The sequence below is a fragment of the Coloeus monedula genome (genome assembly GCF_965178545.1).
Source record: "Coloeus monedula genome assembly, chromosome: 24".
Lineage (NCBI taxonomy): Eukaryota > Metazoa > Chordata > Aves > Passeriformes > Corvidae > Coloeus > Coloeus monedula.
In genome coordinates this window covers 1,177,210-1,196,866 of record NC_138804.1, presented here as the reverse complement: position 1 = coordinate 1,196,866, position 19,657 = coordinate 1,177,210, and the positions used below count along the sequence as shown (strand labels likewise).

General features: G+C 47.1%; 1 protein-coding gene across 2 annotated transcripts; it reads left to right on the top strand.

The window, feature by feature from the left end:
• Window positions 1-5,958: 5,958 nt before the first annotated feature.
• Window positions 5,959-12,397, top strand: RCAN3 (RCAN family member 3). Of its 2 annotated transcripts, none has more exons than XM_082296743.1 (5): window positions 5,959-6,053; window positions 8,214-8,456; window positions 10,533-10,706; window positions 11,190-11,361; window positions 12,148-12,397. In XM_082296743.1, exons 2-5 carry the CDS (start codon window positions 8,262-8,264, stop codon window positions 12,354-12,356), a joined length of 750 nt encoding a protein of 249 aa, XP_082152869.1. In that variant the 5' UTR covers window positions 5,959-6,053; window positions 8,214-8,261; the 3' UTR covers window positions 12,357-12,397. The 2 variants fall into 2 exon arrangements, with proteins under 2 accessions (XP_082152869.1, XP_082152870.1); XM_082296744.1 differs by lacking the exon at window positions 5,959-6,053 and adding an exon at window positions 6,067-6,108.
• The last annotated feature ends 7,260 nt before the right edge of the window (window positions 12,398-19,657 follow it).

The following is a 19,657-nucleotide window of genomic DNA, read 5'->3' as shown; positions in this document are numbered from 1 at the left end:
AGCATGAAGCTGACCTTGATAAGAGTTCCAAGCTCGTCTCGAGCTGAACTTTCCAGGCTGGTTGTTAAAACAAACAACTCTTTCTAGTTGGGAAGTTGAAAGCACCCATCTTGGCAGGAAGCAGATCCCAGTCCTGCTTGGAATTCTGCTGGCTGGGAGTGTGGAATGGTGAATGCAGCACCATGGAAGTGATGAGAGAGGAGATGCTGTGGAAGAGAAGTGACTGTGCAGTTTCAGCCCTGCTGGGAGTGGTTTTATCTCCGGACAAGTTTTCAGGAGCTGCTCACAGAGAGAGGAGGACAGGATTTAATCTTTCATTTACAGGGACTGTGACAGATTTTCCAGGAAGGCTCTAAATCCTGGTGTGACCACGGAGCTCCCCTAACACGGCAATAAATGGAATTGTTTTGAAGCACCAACACTGGAACTTGCGGTGTGGTTAGAGCAGCAGAACTGGTGAGAGTGAACACTTCATCCCTTCAAAGCACGAATTTTGGGCACTTCTGTACAACTGTTCTGGTGTTGAACATAAGCACAGAGGATGGGGGTTGTTTTTAGAGCACCACTGGATTATATGGCTTAGAACAAAGATTATTTTCCAGTTTTCTGATTTCATAGCAGGAGCTTCAAGTTGGATTAAATGGTGCAGAGGGAGCACTGTAAAGGATGAGGACATGGAGAAATGACAATGATGTGCCTGTATCTGGTGGGGAATTGATGTAATTTTGGACATAGTCTTAATTCTTTGTCACATTTATTTATTTTCTTTCTGACTGAGGCAGGATTCCCAACTTTAGTGGTCCCAAATACTGAGAGGTGGTGACGTTCTTTAGTTCAAAAGCTCAGTTTAGGTGATGTAAGCTGGGGTGCTCTCTTTTTTTTTTTTCTTTTAAAAAAATGAAAAAAACCCTTGTCTACTATTGTGGATGACCTAAGGAGAGAAGTTGCACAGCCCAGCACTCACTGAAGCCTGTGAGGATAATGCAGCTTTGTGTACTTTGATATTTATCTTTCCAGCTTCCAGGAGATGGCCAGGAGCTGATATGGAGGGAGAATGGGGAACTGTCAAGTGAGGAGGACAAAGTACAACGTTTACTGGTAGATGCAAGTTATCCTGGCACTTTGGTAGCACTGCCTGCTCTAAAATCGGGGCTTTTTGCTGTGAAACTGAATTTTAAGTCCACTCAGTGTGGCTTGGGCTGTCTGCACAGTGGAGTCTCCAGTACCTTGGAACTTTATTTGAAAGGAATAGTGCTCATGTTCTGTGTATTTTTAAGTGATTCCTCTAACGCCAGGGGGTTTGGGATTATCTTAGATTTGGAACAGAGTCTTTCTGCTTTATTTATTTTTATTTGTTAAATTGACTCATGGCCAGTTTCTGTTCCCACTGCCAGAAATTCCCAACAACTCCCCTGACTTGTACATGATTATTCCAGGTTCTTGCTGTTGTAAATGACAACAGAACTGTTCCTTTGCATGTATTTGCTTTGCCAGCTCTGCAGACTGATTCAATCTGGGCATACTTTGGATTGCTTTGGCATTTTTGTGCAGCTTAGAAAAATAACCTTCCCCCCTGCACGGGGGAGGTGCCCTGGGGCTGTACCCAGGCTTCTTCACCAGCTGGACACAATTCAGATCTTATCAGTGGCATCCCCTGCACTGGAGCTTAGGAAACCTCAAATAACAGCTTTCCTTTCACCCTCAATACTTTATTTGTGATTGAGCAAGACAAGGATGTTAATGGGCTCCTGCTGCCAGAGCATTCATCTTGCTGGGGTGCAGTGACACTGACTTACTGCCTTTGGATCTGGTCATCGATTGTTGGTGAATTATGGGCAGCTTTTGTTCATTAACAATGCAAAATGAAGCAGTGCAGGGAGGCTGAATGGGAAGGGGACAGGAATGCTGCCTTTCCTTATCTCTTGCATTTAATCAACCTGTTTTGACCTATTGGTTCTGCAGCCACAGAACAGAGAGTCTGAAAACAAGCTGTGCTGACCCACACGCTTGTTCCGTGGCAACATTCTTTGTGGTTAATTATGTGCTACAAAATAATTCATCAGCAGGGCCTAAATGATAGGATGCTAACATCCAGATCAGGATGGCCCTGTGTGTAACAGTGCAGTTGTCCCAGTTCTCACAGGATTTAAAGCCAGCAGGTGACTGGAGCACAGACTTTGCAGCCATAAATGCCTGGTTTGGGTTTTCCTCCTCAGCACAGGCCCTGACATCCTGAAAGATGGACACAGCCAGGGAACAGAGCTGCTCTGATGTGGCTGTGCTTCCCTTGCAGGCTGCTCTCTGGCCTGGTTCAGGGGTGTTTGTGCTGTAAACTCCCCAGTTCTCCTGAGCCTGATTCCTGACCTTCCTCCCTGCACAGAGCCCTCAGCCCTTCTCTGAGTGGAACTGCCCCCAGCCATGAGCTGAGCTTTTGTGGTATTGTGTGGGTTTGGCCCTTTCTTTTCAAAGATTGTAAAGGCAAGTCTTGCTCCAAAGCTTTACATAACCATGTTTTATTTACACAGTCTCTGTGTGCTCAAATAATTCTACTTAATAATGACTGCTCCCTTTACCTGCAGTGACAGGGAAATCTCCCTTTGTTTGCTGCTGGAAACTTCCTGCCAAAGGCCTCCACTGGAGGTGGTGTCTGTTTCTACAGCACATAAATCACAATATCTTTGATTACTGTGCCACAGCAGTGGAGCCTGGGGTGTTGCTTGGGCCGTGGGCCTCAGCTCCATGACTGATGTAGAGGGACTGCACCTCACTCCTGTTTGCTGCTGCTGTTCAATGCTGCAATCCTAAAATGGGGTTGGGTTTTTTTGGTTTTTTATTTTATGCACGTCCCTCTTTCTTGCTTTTTCTCCCAGTCTTCCAAAAAAACGTTATTTTCTGCTCTTCAGCCTAAGAAAAGGCATGAGCAGGGCCCAGAGAAACCCAGTATCTTATTTAAACTTGGCGGTGGGACTTCTGTGCTCTTTCTGGCTCTTTCAGGAGTGAATTAAACTCCTCACCTCCCTTCTAGTCCAAAGATGAAACAGGAAGAGTTTTGCGCCCTCACACTGAACTTTTTACAGAATATTTTTCAGTCTGAGGTGACCACGGCCATGTCTGGAATTGCAGCAAATATTTACAGCTGAGCAGCACAGGAAGGTTTAAAGGAGAGGAGCCCTGTGCCACGTTCCAGGGTGAAAAATGATTTAACTGTTGTACAGCACACTCTGATCTGTGAATGTCAGCACTGCAGGGCCCTGCACATGGCACAGCACCCCCAGATTCCAGATGGGAAGGATTTCTCAGCACCAGGAGCTGTCCCAGCACTTTGATGAAGGAGCAGCTCCTTGGCTTTATCCCTGGCTTCTTCACCCCATGTGAACTGACATCTCTTGCCTCCACCTTGTGTGGCTTCTCAATGCACCAGAGCACTTAAAACATTCTCAGTGTGTATTTTATGTGTAACTTTGTGGAGCACAGCTCCTGTGTTGGCTGAATGTATACAATGATCTGCCTACAACGTTCTCCTGTTCACCTTAAAATGTGTAAATAAATCAAGCTTTACACTCTTGCACTATAAAGGACAGCTGCTTCATTTTTCACAGGCAATGTTGCATGTCTGTTTAATTCTATTTGTCTTTTCAGGTGAGACAAATGAAACCAAACTTTGAATAAAAGATTGTGGTAAAATGAAACTTGGAATAAAAGATTGTGGTAAGACCTATAGACTTCTGGCTTGCTCCATGCTCCTGGTAGAGTTTTGATTGACCAAAAATGTCTTGAGAGAAGTTAAGACAGCATTTAGGTGACTAAAATGTGTATTGAAAGAACTGTTTGTTTTTAACAGGATACTTGTAAGTGAAATGCAGACTGTTACAGCATTACTAATGCTCCCAGTTTCACAGAAGTCTCCACATACTTGAGGTCAACTGTAGGAATTGTGCAATTTACTTTTAAAACCTTGTTTTACAGGGCTTTAAAAAAAAAATTTAATATTTTGGAGAAGAGCTTGAAATCGTGATGGGGGGGGGAACACAAACCCAAAATCATTGTATATTTGGTGGTCTGATTCATGATGTTTTTTACTGAAATTGAGCTGCTCTGAGACATCCAAGCCCTGTGATAACAGCTGGGAATGCTCTGCTGGAGGGGTTCAGCTACAGGGCACCATGTCTGGGATACAGGACTGCAGTAAGAGATACAGAAGAGTGGCAATTTAGCTTAATCGACTGCTTGCTAACCTAATTAACACTCACCAGGTGGGTTTTCAGTCCAGGGGGGAGAAGCAGAGGATAACCCTCAAGATACTTTTAATTAAATGTCTCTTGGGGTCCCAAACCACAAAGGGAGAGAAGCAAAACAACCCAAGGGCAGCCTCGGTGTTAAGAGCTGCACTTCACTGAATCCCTGGATAATGCTGGCAGGAGCAGCTTCCCTAATCCCCAGGATTTCTGATAAATGTGGTAGTACTTTGTTAACATCCACCATTCAAAGATTAGTGTGTTGTATTACGAGTGTTTTAAGTGCTGATAAAAAGATGTGCTATTGATGTCTGGAGTGTTACAGGAGTGCTACAACAGAGGTGTTATTGCAAGAGACAGCATTTAAAATGCCACTGAAGTGGACACAAATGTTGGGAGTTTGTGGTATTAAAGCAGAATGGATTGCTGGCCAGGGAGAAAAATGTGGTGTTGAATCAATAAAGCAGCAGATTGCAGCAAGGGAAGGCTAAGGATGGAGAGTAACCCATTCCCACCTGCATTTGCACTGCATCTGAATTGCAGAATCCCTGTATCTGGCCAGGGGAGACTGCTCTTACCTTCCTCAAGTGAGAGCTGGTGGACTGTTTTCTTATGAGGGAAAGGGTTGCACTGTAGACAAATCACCTGGTAGAGAAGCCCAGCTCAGCATCTCTTTCAGCCTGTTTCTGAAATTTAAAAGAAAATACTTCAGCCACAGAAATTTCACTACTTGTATCACAAACCCACCCTGTCTTCTGTCTTTCCAAGTGAAGACAAAGCTGTGGAACTCAGTATTTGTGTCAGCGAAATTCAATAGTTTTCTGGGGGGGTTTTGTGAGAAACCAAAGTAAGCATGTTCGTTTGTGCTTTCTTTAGAGATAAATGTGCACAGGCACCGATATACCACCCAGCTCAGATGATGGCTGTCTGAAACCATCTCATGGCTGGATTAAGCTGTGATTTGCTCCGAGGAGGACACAAACTGTCACTGTTCCCATCTGGCAGCTGTCCAAGGCTGATGGCAGAGCCATCCCAATTAATGCCAGTGGAGGAATCAAGGAATCCCAGAATGGTTTTGGGGGAAGGGACCTTAAAGCTCATCCCATTCCATGGGCAGCGACACCTCCCACTGTCCCAGGCTGTTCCCAGCCCCAGTGTCCAGCCTGGCCTTGGACACTGCCAGGGATCCAGGGGCGGCCACAGCTGCTCTGGGCAGCTCCTTCCTCCACCCCAGCCGCCAACCAGATGCTGCTCCGAGGGCGATTTGCAGGATTTTTACATAAATTCTCATCGCTCTGAGCTCAGGGATCCTGGAGAGCCCCTCCACGGGGCCCAGCGGGCGGTGGGCGCCCGTCGCTTCTCCAGGGATGGATCCGTGCCGTACAAACACCGCCCAAAGGTGTGTCTCCAGAGCGCTTTTGGGATGCCTGAAACCCCCCGGGGGAGGCGGCGGGACCGGGACCGGGACCGGGACCGCGCGGCCCCTCAGGGGACCTGACCCGCGCACCCGCCCGCCGGGGCCCCTCAGCGGGGCCGGGGCATGCGCAGAGCCCCCGACTCGCTCCCGCCTTTCTCCTCTCCCTCTCCCTCATTCCTTCCCCCTCCGTCCCTCCCTGTCTCCATCCGGGTCACCGGCCCCCCTCACACACCCCCTCAGCTCCCGGAGGAGGCACGGCGAGGGGGGGGGACGCGCGCGCAGGCGCGTTCCCGCCGCCGCCCCGCCCCGGGACCCGCGGGCGCTGCGCGCTCCCGCTGCCTCTCACGGACACCCGCGGGCAGTGCGCGCCCCCGCCGCCGCTCACGCAGAGCCGTCCGCAGGTGAGGAGAGACGCGGCCGCAGCGGAGCCGTCCCCCGGGCCGGGCCGTGCCGCGGGTGAGGGCGGGGAAGTTGTTTTCTTTCTCCTTCAGGGCGGAGATGGAGGGTTTGGGGTTTTAAATTTCAGAATATTCGCAGTCAGCGCTCCGGCCCCCGCCCGGGTTTGTCCCGCCGGGCACTGACTGCGGGCGGGGGTGACTCAGGGCAGCTCCGTTGGGTCTGCGGGATCCAGCCCGAGGGTTTGGAACCGTGGAGTGGTTTGGATGGGAAGGGACCTTAAAGCTCATCCCATTCCCCGCCCTGCCACGGGCAGGGACACCTTCCACTGTCCCAGTGGCCTTGGACACTTGCAGGGATCCAGGGGCAGCCGCAGCTGCTCTGGGCACCCTGTGCCAGGGCCTGCCCACCCTCACAGAAAGGATTTTTTCCTGTGAGCTCCCTGTCAGAGCAGATTTAACCATTCCTGTGGAAATTGCCACGCCGTTTCCAGTCCTGATGTTCCTGAAGCGATGGGATGTGACTGTGAATGAGCTGCTGGTCCAGAGGATGTCAAGGAAAACTCCCCGGTGCTGCCTGTGCCCGTGAAGAACTACAACTCCCCATGGCAGAAGCTGCTTTGCTTTAATTTCAGATGATTTTTAACCTTCTATGAAGTTGGGGATTTTGTTTATAAGTGATTCCCTGTCAGCTGCTATTGGAATGATAAGCAGGTGTTAACGCTCAGAAGAAAGGACTTAGTGAAAGGTCTGATCCCAGTGGCTTTAGTTCTTGGGATCCTTTTACATCGTGCTGGGTAAGGCTGTTTAATCTGAAACCTAAGAGGGAGCAAGTGATCCAGTAGTTTGCTAACAAGTATTGCAATGAAATTACTTATAATTGAATTTATTGCTGTTAGTACTGTGGTAAGAATAAGCACTCTGTGCTGAGCTGTCACACCTGGGTTTGGTTTATGTCACTGCTGCTCTTTGTTTTGCAGTGTGAGGCTCAGACAGCCTCAGCTTGACCAAATTTCAAGTTGCTCTGTGTTCCTCACTGCATGTTTGATTCACTATTCACTGAAGTATTTGAGTTTACTTTCCAAACTCTGCCAGTGTTGCTCTCTCCTTGTTTGAGGTCTCCCCATCCTTTGGTCTGCCAGAAAAGCAGGTGTTGAGAGCATGTTTGTGGGTTGGGTGGTTTGATCCCTCAGGAATGTGGGATCAAAACCAGGACAAGGCTGGAATGTTGCTCTCAATCCACCACAGCTTGGCTGGATGTGGGTGGCTGTCCTGGTGCTGTTTAGATGAGTCCAGATCTCCTCAGAGCCAGATGGTGCCTTTTGTTTTTACCATTTTGGCGCATTTTTGTTCCTTTTCTCTTCCCTCCTTGCATGAATCAGCAAGCACAAGAAATGAGGTTTCCACTGGCTCCCTGTTTTCTAAAATTTCCATCCTTCCTGCCATGCTGGGCAGCAGAATTTAGATCCCCACGTGTGTGCACGGGTTTGAGATGGTTTGGCTGAAGGTCTGACTGGGGCAGTTGCTGTTCATTAACCCAGTTAATCCCCCCTCATTAGAAAAATATTCAAATGAGATCATTGCCAATGAAACACAATGTATTTGCTTACCTTTTTTTAGTGTTGTGTCACAAATTATCACTTTTTCCAAATCCAGATCTGGTGCAGTTACATGTTTTTCTCTCACTTGCACTACATCCCACAGCAGTGTGATAACCTCAAGAGTTTTGCAGGGATGGGTGGCAGAAGGTGCACTCCAGTAAAATCTTTTTTATTGTATAAAAAGTACTCTCCCTGATGTTTTTTATTTAGTCTCTTGCTGCTTTTCTTTTCTTTTTTTTTCTTCTTCGATGTGTTTACTCCTCCTCTCTGTAGATACTCTTACGTATGGGAAAGCCGTAGGAAAAGGAGATTTCCTCACATCAGGAGATTTTAGATTTTGGTTGGCTCAGAGAGGCTTTGGAGAGATGATTTAACTTTGTCCATGTGCTCCCATTGATGAAATAAAGTTATTTTTTCAGATACATGTGGTGCTACTGATTTGTGGGAGCCAGAACAAATTGATGTTGATTCCTGTTCTTTTTGGTGACATTTTTTGCCTTTAACAGTGGGAGCAGGAAGATGTGGTATCCTCACAGTTTGTTTCTGGGTTTTCTTTGGCTGGCAGGGCCCTGTTGGAAGCTGGCACCTGAGCAGGAGCTGCTGGGGGGGAAGGATGCTCAGGGATTCCATGAAGTCCTGGAGCGACAGCCAGTCAGACCTGTACAGCAGCGACCAGGAGGAGGAGGAGCAGATGATTTTTGGAGAAAATGAAGATGATTTGGAAGAGATGATGGATTTAAGTGACTTGCCTACCTCACTCTTTGCTTGCAGTGTTCATGAGGCTGTGTTCGAGGTACAGGAGGAGAAGGTAAGGGGGGAAAGAGTGTGAGGTGTTCTCAGTGTGGATGCAGCTATTGAACGTTTTTGTCTGGATTTTCAGTGTATTAATGCATATTGAGGGGAAAAACCCAACCCAGAGTATTTTCCTGATAGCTGAGAGCAGTTACCAAAAGGCAGATAATACCACACTTCTCTGGCCTTAGAAACTTAATAGATAATAATGCTGCTCCCATGGAAAGCTCTTCTGATTATTATTTTTTTTCCCTTTATCCAAACATCATGGCACAACATCCAAGGGCAGATTTAAATAAAATCTGATTTTAAAAATTATTAATTTAAAAATTATTAATTAAATTATTCAATTGATAAAATCAACTTTATCTTGGGGCCACGTAGGGCCATTTGCCTGCTTTTGTTTTGTACTTCAAAAGTGGTTATTGAGGGAGTTTATGTACTTTTTCTGTGAGAAGAAACTGAGTCTCTTCTTTGTGATGTTTCTTAATGTTTTGTAAATGTTCTATTTCAAGCAAGGATCCTGCTAAAAGAGCAAGGTAAATTTGCAGGATGTGTGTTCTGACATGAACACATTGAAAGTGGCTCATGAAGACCTTGTAATAAAGTAAATTTTCTCTGGCCTGTTAGCATTTTATCCAGTCAAATCTTAATTCCTTTTGCTTCCAAGAGCATCAGGAATAACGAGTTCCATTACATGAAAGAATTCCCACACTGTCCTTGCATCCCACGTGTGTCGAGGGAGATGCAGCAGCTTTTTGGCTTTAACTCATTAAAGAATTTGGCCTTTCACATTGCAGCTGAAAGTGTTTTATCCAGTTTAGTTCAAACAGCAGAATGTGAGAAATCCAGACAGGGTAAAAGTACATCTTGTTTCATTCTCAGATATTCCCCTTTGTGAGGGGGCTGGCAGGACTGGAACATCCTCACCCTTCTCAGTTGCAGGGTTGAACCACTCAGTTGCAATTCTGTGTTTGTCAGGTACAAAATTTGCCCTTTGTGCAGCAGGAAGAGGTTTTGTGATTTAATAAAGACCCTGATGTTGTTGATGGGTTGGAGAGAATGCTGCAGGAAAACATTACTTTTGTTAAAGCAAACATGGGCATCATCTGAAGAGTTTCTTCAGTGCTGTTTAAACTGAACCTGTCATTGTTTTTATAATGAGGGAAGGCATCACCAGGATTTTTGGGAGAGATCTGTTGGAGTCAGACAAATTAACTGTGGTCACTGGAAAGAGTTTTTAATAGAAGATACCTTTTCTGCCTATTTGCTGATCTAGATCTCTAATTAAACAAAATATTACCAGAATTTAGTAAATAAAACTGCAAAGAGATTTCTTGCAGACTCCTCATCCAGTGATTTAAATCTGACTTTTTACAGTGGACGAAAATCTACACCAGGAGATTTCCTACTGCATTTACACATGGGAAAAAAAAAATCTGTAAATGAGGTCTCTTGTGGATCAGAGAGCTGGTAAATTAATTGAATTTCATAATTGAAGATTATTAATTGGATTTCATAACCATGAAATTGATTTTCATGACAATGCAGTTACCAATCTTTAAAGAACTTGAGGATAAGATTCCATGTTCAATAAACCATGGATTTTTTTTAAATTTTTTATTTTTGTGAGTGTTTACTTTGGAAGAGACAAAAATCTTGTATTAATACTCTTACTCATGCTGAGAATTTTGACATTTTCCTTACACAATTAGTACTTTGGTTTATCTAATACAAAAATTACCTGGTTTGCAGAGTGTTTTTGGAGATCATCGATGAAAATTGTGTGCAAGTACCAGTATTTTTGGAGACCTGCACCTCTGAGCAGCTCTCACTAGGTGGCACTTCGTGTATTCTGAATTTTTTGGGCTCATTCACATCCGTTTGCTCCTGGAATTCAGACTTAACCAGTGAGACAAAGCTGTGCTGCCCTGAGGGTGGATTTACAAGTAGGGAGGGAGGTGTGGAATGTGCAGGTTGAGGCGATTCAGAAAATGGATGGGATTTGGGAGAGGAGAGTGAAAGGAAAGTGTCTTTTCACTGAGTGAGAATGTTCATTCTGCATCTGGAGAATGTCTGTGCTTCTCCCCAGGAAAGGTTTGAAGCACTTTTCACAGTCTACGATGAGCAGGTGACATTCCAGCTGTTCAAAAGCTTCAGGAGGGTGAGGATAAACTTCAGCAACCCCGAGGCAGCAGCACGAGCACGGATAGAGCTGCACGAGACAGAGTTCAGCGGGAAAAAGCTGAAGCTTTACTTTGCACAGGTACAGTGGAACACAGAGATCTTGTACCTCTGTCCCTGTTTACTTTATCCCTCATTTGCCCGGGAGCTTCATTTGGGATAAACGTCTGAAATCACCTCAACCTCGTTGTTCTACACTGAGCTGTGTCAAAATTCTAGGGTAAAGTTCTGCTTTTCAGCTTGAGCTGAGATTGGTTGGGACAGTGTCTGTGCAGTGACCAAAACACCTTCCCCCAGACACACAGAGGGGCTGAAACAAAGTAAGTGGGTCCCAAATTCTCTTTGTAAGAGGTGCTTTGTTCCTGTTGGGTTGGCACAGGTCCCTGCACAGGCTGAGTTCTGAGCTGCAGCAGTTCCATGAGGTGTTGTACCAAGAGCTGAACTCGGTTTGTTTTTAAAGCTAGGCTGAATTAAGTGCAGAGAATGGGTGTGCATTAGTGGGGAAATAAACTAAATGAAGAGGGAATTAATATTTGTCATCTCTGTCTCCTGGCTTTGCCTGCAGGTGCAGGTATCCAGTGAAATAGGGGACAAGTCCTACCTCCTTCCTCCACAACCTGTGAAACAGTTCCTGATTTCCCCCCCTGCTTCTCCCCCAGTGGGGTGGAAACAGAGTGAAGATGCAACTCCTCTGATCAATTATGACCTGCTCTGTGCTGTCTCCAAGCTGGGGCCAGGTAGGGACATTTACCTGCTTTTGTACTTGCCTTCAAAAGTGGTTATTGAGGGAGTTCATCTACTTGTCTTTCTCTGTGAGAAGAAACTGAGTCTCTTCTTTGTGGTGTTTCTTACTTGAATGAAGTGATCCATCCATCACGTTTTTCCCTTAATTAGTTTGTTGATTGAAAGTGTAGCACAGAACTGGACTGTGAGGGAGGCTCCATCACACCCACATACTGAATTTTGTCAGAGCCTCAGGACTAAGGAACAAACAAGTCAGAGCATTGAGAAGTTCAGCCTCTTGCAGATGAGCAGCTCCAGCTATTAAGGATGTCTGGATGCCAATATGGACATTTTGTGTTTGATCATTAACTTCTTTCCAAGCCTTCCTGGGAAACGTGGTGTTTACTTTCTGTGAAAAGCAGGAAATGGGGAGGCTTGATGTGCTGAAATGCTTTTGTAGCTTTTAATTTACAAATGTTGAGGAATGTACAGCACAAATGATGTCACTTCGAAATGTGTTTGCTGCTTGTGTTCTGATGTCTTCCTGGGAGTTTTTTACATCTCTCCCTTCCTCTAAGTGTCAGTTAAAAGATTGATTGTATTCAAAGTGCACTGTAACTGCTACAGGGACTGTTTTAAGGCATTTCAGAGGTTTGGTGAAGACTGGAGGTTGAGCACATCAAAGATGGGATGGGAATTAATGATTATTTGGTTGTGTTGTTGAAGTTCTTAAGGGGTTTTTGAGATAAATGCTTTTCCTTGGGGGTGTTTTTAATCTGCCTCTTCCCGGCTGCTCTCAGGGGAGAAGTACGAGCTGCACGCAGGGACAGACTCCACCCCCAGCGTGGTTGTGCACGTGTGTGAGAGTGAGACGGAGGAGGAGGAGGAGATCAAGAACCCCAAACAGAAGATCCTGCAGACGAGGCGCCCAGACCCACCCCCCACCATCCTGAGTGACTCCAAAGCCTTCGAGTGTGCCCTGGAGGTGGGGGGCACAATGCCCTGTTAGAGCTGAGCTGCTCCAGGTGGTACCAACACCAGGCACCCGATGAGTCCATGTGTTGCTGTCTGTGCTGCTGCTATAGGTCACAACAGATCTGACTTGTTGTCTCTCATGTTCAAGATTTTGGATGCCAATGCTCTGAAAAGCACTTTAATTTTAGGGACTAGTTCCCCCTGAGTGTAGCAAATCCACCTGACTTGAAATAGTGACAATTAGGGAGTCTGGCTGTGTTTCAGTTTTTTAAGATGTCGCCCTTTCCTCTCTGTTGTACAGTGTGATGTTCCAAGTGCTGAAATAATCTCTTCCTGTCACAAGTGGGTTCCAGCAAGTTCCTTGTACAGCAGTTAAAAGCTGATCTGTCCAACAGCTTCCAGTTTATCTAGTGTTAAACACAAGTGAAATGCACTCTTTATGCTCCAATTCCTTGCCAGCTGAGGTGAAGGTTAACCTTTGCTTTTCTCAGAAACACCAAGTGTGTGTTTGTAGTTTGACATGAGGCACAAATACATGGAGAAACTAAATTCAGGGGCTTTGGTGACTACAGGGAGGAGAACACCAGAGGAAGAACCTCAGAGTCTGTCACCAACACTGCTGCACTGGTATCTGTGGTGGTGCAGACACCTAATTAGGAGTTAATTACAGTAGTAGAGTGAAATATGGATCTGGCTGTCGAGTGTGTTGTGTCTGATCCTCTCTGATGATCTGGGGATGTTTATTCCTCTGGCCTCCACATCTGAATAAATCCAGTGACTGTTAGGTCCTGGCAGGAGCTAAAACATCCAAGGGTTAATTGTAAACTTCTCCAGTCTGTTTTGTATTTTCAAAGACAATCAGTTGCCTGGCTTAGCCAGTTTTTATGCAGTTTCAGCCCTTGTTTGCTGTTTTTCGTGAAGACTTTTTCTGTGTGGCCTCCTGTGTGTCTGACAGAGCATCTGCTGCTTCTGAGACCAGGATGCATCTTTTAGATTACAGATCTTTGATTTTGTGATCTTGTGTTAAGTGTTTTAGTAGGAGGAAAATATGCCTTGGTATAACAACACCTGCTCCTGTGCTTTTATGCTATTTTATAGCCAAACTTTTTTAGTCTAGACAGATTCTTCTTTTTTTCTATTTAAAAAGATACAATGATTTGTGAACAAACCAGGCTGCTGATGTTCCTGTGTAGAAATCATTCCAAAATTCAGATTTTTCAGGTTCATTTCAGTGTGTTTCAGTTGTACATGACGTGCTTCTTGAACTTCCAGAAGTGTTTTCACTTGACTGACAGCAGGGGGAAAAGGAATGGGCAGGGATTCTCATGAATGTGGAGGTTTTCAACTCGATGTTGTGCCAGCTCAGGATCCCTCCTGCCACCAGCTTCAAAGTGGGATCCTGCAGGCAGGTCCTTGCTCCAGAGGCAGGAATAGGAACAGGACTGAGTAAAAAGGTAGGGAAATGGGGTTTGTCCATCTTGCCTCCACAGGTGCAGTATTTATGTATCTCTTCAGGTATTGAAATGACTCCAAGTCCAGCTTCACTGTCTCACTGTTCATGGAATTAAAGGTAAAAAACCCAGCAAAAACCTGTGTTATCCAGCAGGCTTGTGGATTTTTGAAATTCCAGAAGTCCAGTTTGGATTCTTTGTTGTGTTTCTATTTTTTAAATTATTTCATTTCTACCCCAGTGTAGAAGTTGCTGTAAGTAGGAGTAAGTGGAAAACCTTCAGAAACAGTTTTATAAGGAGAATCAAGTGTGATGTTGTGGATGTGTAAATGTGTAAAATGTGGAACAACATTCCAGCACTTTCCATTGTGTAAAGACACTTCAAATAAAACAATGCAGTGCCATTCACACTTGGAATTTTAACTCTGTTCCATGTTGGACCAAGGTGGATATGTGGGATTTTTAATGGTGGTGTCTGCTTGAATGCTCCTGGTGGCAGATAGGACAGGAGACTCCATGTGCCTCGGAGCTGGGGGGTGGCAGGGACCCACAGGAGGGATTTGGGAGCTTGGATCCTTACAGGGACCGCTCTGGGTGGGAAGGAGAAGCCAAACAGAGGCTTCAAAGCTTTACTGAAGCCATTGATCAGTATCAGAAGTGATTCTGCTCCACTCCAGGGTGACAGCCTGCCTTGGACAATGAAGCTCAAGTTTGCTTCATTCCCTCCATGCCATGATTCAGTAACCCTCATCAGAACCTGTTTCTCCTAATCACTGACCTGCTGTTAAGGGCTATTTTTAGCAGCAAGCTTGCACAGAGGCACCAACTCAGCTCTTTCTGAGCTTGCACTTTGTATAAATAAATACCCCAAATTCCTTTAAAATGTTCTCCTTGAGAAGCAGCTGAAACTTGTGGTGTTTCTTTGTGTTCTGGAGCTATGGGAGTACTTTGGGTTTGTTTTATAATAGCTGAGAACCTGTGATTGCAGCTCATCATTCTGAACTGCTTCCCCTGGAAAGACCCTGTGCATAAAATCCCAATTGCTTCATTTATTCCCTGAAAGGTTTCATTTCCATTTTTGCCTGGGTTTGGATCAGGGATATTTTTTAGCCCAGAACAGAAGGTTGGTCTGTGAATCTTACTGGGTTTTGTTTATTTGCACCACTCTCAGTGTAGAACTTGCTAGGAGAGATTGCTGGTGTGGATAGAGACCCCAGCCAAGCCTCATCCCCTTGGAGAAAACAGAGCAAGATAAAAGACTTGTCCTGTAGGTATTGACCCTGAGATGAGGGTGAGTGTGACACAGGGCTGTCCCTGCCATCACTCACAGCTCCAGGGAGGTGTCACAGGGTCTGATTGTCTCTGTAAAACAAGAGCAGAGCCTAGAAAGTAGAAATCACAGTGTTTTAGGTGTTACCTAACGTGTTAAAATCCTGCTCTGAACCAGGACTGTAACACTTTGACATGTTCAGGCATGTAGAGGGAATGTTTGATTCCCCTGGTGAAGGGAACATATTCCAGCCACCAGCAGTACCGGGGTGAGGCAGTGGGAAAGGCATTCTGGCAGTCTGGTTTGCTCTTACATAAAACAAAAATAACCAATTCAGTGTCCTCTGTGGCTCTGTGTTGGGATCACAGGCACAGGAGCAGGGATTGGGAGAGCAGCCAGGCTGAGCTGTGGCCTCCTGCTGGGACAGGTCACCTCAGCTCCCTTCATCCCTCCCAGGGATGTCTGGTAATGATTTCTGAGGGTGTGGGTGTGTGGAGATCACCAAGGGCCTGATTTCACAATACAGTTCCAAACTCAATAATAATTTCTAGTTGGTCTTGATATCTGCTGTGATATCTGTTCTCTTTTTGTTCTCACTGAGACACTCCAGGCTCTGCTCTGCCCTGCCAGGTGCAGGCAAACTGCAGATTACCCAGCAGAGCTGTGAGCTGAGCTGGTGTTCCAGGAGGAGTCAAAACCTGCTCCATGATAAATTCAGTGAGACTTCACACCTTGTAAGGCTGTGTCACTTCTTAGGAGTTGCTAAGGTTGTAGTGAGCCTGGAGTTAATTCAGAGTTACGTTTTGTCCTTTGATGTTCATTGACTTCATCAGGATTGTTCTGGAGCATCCCAGAGTCTCCTCTGGTCCTCTTTCGATGGGATAAGCTCAGGGTTGGTGACTGTAACTGATGTTGGCAGCAGAGCTTTACAGTAACAGTGTATAAACATTTGTCTGTACATGATACAAATGCATCTGTACATTTAACAGTGTATAAACCTGGTGTGTGGCTCTAGCTCATAGTAAAGGCTACAAATTTAGGACCTGGTGAGGGACAAACCCTTAGGAAAGTCCCACCCTCCCTCTCTACTGTCAGAGAGGCTTTGAGAACTCAAATTTGCTTTTACTTGGGCTGCCCAACACTCAAAGGGGTTGGTGCCTCCCTTCCTGTACTACTTAAATTGAGTTATTAATTATTTTTATTAATTTACATTAATACCTCTTCCAAGTTATGGTTGCTCACTGTTGAAAGAAGCCCCTTCTGCTCTCCAGAGATACAGCCCAGGGAAGGTTTGTGGCTGGAAAACCACTCCTGTTCCCGGGAGAGTCTCGTGTTCTTGCTTGTTTATGCAGGATGGGGCAGTCATTGTAAGGAAACCAACCATGAAGTGAAATTTATTCCCTTGAAAAGATGATTGGTGAGTAATCCCTGTGGGATTTCAGTCTGAGGTTTTAAGGAGCTGCACGGGGCTTCAGTGGGATTGAGCTGGAAGTGACTAATGTGGGTGTTCGTAGCTGTACAAAAAATTTACTAGATAATTGGATCTGGAAACCCTGGCTTCTGGTGAAAAAGCCTCTGTGGTTGTGTTCTGTGGTTCAGCGTAGAAACCAGTCCATGGTGGACACCAAACTGAGGCATGACCTGGGTTAGGGGCACAAATGTTCCTGGAGGAGGAAAGTGAGAGCTGCAAGGTGATGAAACACCTCATTTGTCATCCAAACTGTACTCTGGTCTTCCCAAGAAATCCACTGCAAATGTTTATGGACCATCAGGATCCCCCTGTTGCTGCCTTCCACATGGAGGCAGGATTCTGTAAGGAGCAGGTTTATCCATGTTTCAGGTTGCTTTATAAGGGAGCTGGGTGATGCGGCTCTGGCTGCAGCTGGGGCAGCTGAAATGGATGATGGGGAGAAACATCTCCTGCACAGCAGCTCAGCAACCCTAAACCTCGAATGGAGCCTGGACTGAGGGCTGTGGCTTGTTCCTGTGGTTTTCTGGGAGGTCTAGGCAGGGGACAGATGGCTTTTATAAGTATGATTTCCACAGGAAAAATCCGGACAGGCACTGTGGTCACCGTTCTCGCCACTCATTGGTGGGAAATGCAGGTCAAAGGCGAGGATTCCTTTCCAGTTTGATCCTTTTGATTCCACTGACGAGTGGACAAAACCACTTGTTCCGTCTTTGGGCTGGATGTGCTTGGGCTCCTTCTCCCAAAGTGCCTGGGAGACCTTTGGGCATCGAAGAGCCGCAGAAACCGGGCTGTTCCCAAAGCTTGGGAGCTCTCGCTGTGAGACGGGGGTGGGGGTCCAATCCCAGACTCCTCCATCCCCCTCAGCCGCTGCCCGGCGGGCCCAGGGGCACCCGCAGCCCCGCACGGGCCCGGGGAGGCGGCGCCGGGGGCCGGGCCGGGCGGCCCCGGGGAGGCACCTGCGGCGGCGGGGCTGTGCCGGGGCTCCGGCCGTACCGGCACCGGGCTCCCCGCGGCAGCAGCGGGGCTGGGCTGGGCTGAGCTCGGCAGCTCCGGGCTGGGGAAGGGGCGGGAGCGGCGGCGGGGGCCGAATCCCGCAGCCCCGGCGGCCGGAGGGAGCCGGGAGCCGCCGCGGCAGCGCCGGAGCCCCGAGCCCGCAGCATCCTCCGTGAGTAGCCCCGGCGGCAGCGCCGGCTGAGGGTCGGGTGTAGGAACCGCTCTTGAACGGGGATGATTGTAACCTTTCTGCTCTAAAGCTCTGTTACTTTCTGCCGCCGGTGCGAGCGGTGGTTGCAGCGCGGGTACTCCGGGTTTGTGTGCAAGGCACTGTGGATGGACCACGGGAAACGCGAGTTCTTTATCGGTACCTCTAAACCAGAAAGAAATAGAAAGCAGATGCTCTTCTGTTCCACTGGTGCTTGAGCCGTTGTTCCATTAATTGGGAGCCTTTAAGGGACTGGGACTGGGACTGGGACTGGTCCGGCGCGTTGTTTCCTCCCCGCAGAGAGAAGCCTGCGCGGCTGTTGAAAGCTCATTCCCTCGCCGGCGGTGTCCTTTCATCACTGGGGACGCTGAATCTCTTGTCCTGACTTATTCAACCCCATTAGTATAAATAGGGGTTTGGTGGTGGTTATTTGTTTGTGGTTTTGGGTTTTTTTTGTTGTTGTTGTATACTCTTTTTTTCCCCAATCTGCTCAGCAGCGTGCTGGAAAGAACTGGCAGAGTAATATTTAACAGGAAAAGAACTCAAAAGCTCAGAGCATTGTGTTACAGTTCACTGAGTGTCTCCAGCATAGAACAAAACTACACTGCTTGCATTATTTGGGAACACGCTGGAGCTGCTGACAGGTTTGAATGGTGATTTCTGGTTTTTCCTGGTAATTAATGTATTTAATGCCCCAGGAAGTCCTTGCTAAAGGAAGCGTAGCTTTTTGTAAACAGCTTTCACTGATGGGATGCATTGTGCTGGGTGGGCAGGAGGGGGTGATTTAGCGATTACAAACCAGGACACAAAGGCAGAGCAGTGACCAGTGACTTCAGGGCCTGACAGATTTATTGTCCCTCTCTGGGTGCCAGGCTGGGGCACTGAGGGTTTGCCAAGGGCTTGAGTGGTTCTGATGGAGAACAGGCTGCAAGTGTGAGGTATCAGCTGCCTGTGTGTGTGTCTGCAGGGATCTCTGCACGGGGGAAGGCGCCTCATTGATTCAACAAGTTGGTATAGACCAGAAATCCTGGGACTGCCTTTGTGCTGCTGTGTGCAAAGTGACAGGAGCTGCATTTCTGTGTTGATTCTTTGTATTGTGTACAGAATTCTTTACAGACAGAATCACAGAGCAGTTTGGGTTTGAAAGGACCTTAAAGCCCATCTCACCTCACCCCCTGCCATAGGCAGGGACACCTTCCACTATCCCAGGCTGCTCCAAGCCCCATCCAACCTCGCCTTGGACACTTGCAGGGATGGGGCAGCCACAGCTGCTCAGGGCACCCTGTGCCAGGGCCTGTCCACCCTCACATAAAGGATTCTCTATTTTTTTAATACAGAAAAACCTGAAGGATATGAAACTCGCAGAGGTTCTTACAATAGGATTGGGATTTGCATTTTCCTGGTAGATGAACAGCTTCAGTTGCAGGAGATCCAGGCCAGGATCTGGGAGCACATTGTCCCACAGGCTGAGCAGCCGGCCCAGGACAACATGCCAAAGCTCCCAAGCAAAGCTGGCAGCAGACTTGGCTGCCTTTTTGGCAGGAATTCATGGAGGTTTCCTGTCCAGCCCTGCTCCTATCTGCTCACTGCTACTGCAAGTGTGACTTTTATTAGTCACACTCAATTCTTCTTCTCACTTCACAGGGAATCAGTCAGGATTTAATGCACAAAGGAGCTGCTGAACTCTTGAGTGATCTCAGATAAATCTCTCGGGGTAAATCCATCAATCCTGAACACCCTGTGGGAGGCTGGTGTCTGCCAGAGCAGCTCTGCCCCCCTGGGGGACATCCCACACCCTGGGTTCTCATGCCCTGGTGCCAAGCAGGGACCAGCACGGCTGAAGGGTGCCTGTGTCAGGAGGGGCTTGGTCAGGGCCAGCACATGAGCCCTGACCTGGCCCATTGTTGGGCATGTGGGAGAGGAGAAGAATGTGGTGGGGATGA

Bases quoted from the DNA above. Each gene is read 5' to 3' on its own strand.
- RCAN3 (XM_082296743.1), top strand. From the start codon at position 8,262: ATGCTCAGGGATTCCATGAAGTCCTGGAGCGACAGCCAGTCAGACCTG. The intron at 8,457-10,532 runs GTAAGGGGGGAA...GCTTCTCCCCAG, and splicing joins TCGAGGTACAGGAGGAGAAG to GAAAGGTTTGAAGCACTTTT. The intron at 11,362-12,147 runs GTAGGGACATTT...GGCTGCTCTCAG, and splicing joins TGTCTCCAAGCTGGGGCCAG to GGGAGAAGTACGAGCTGCAC.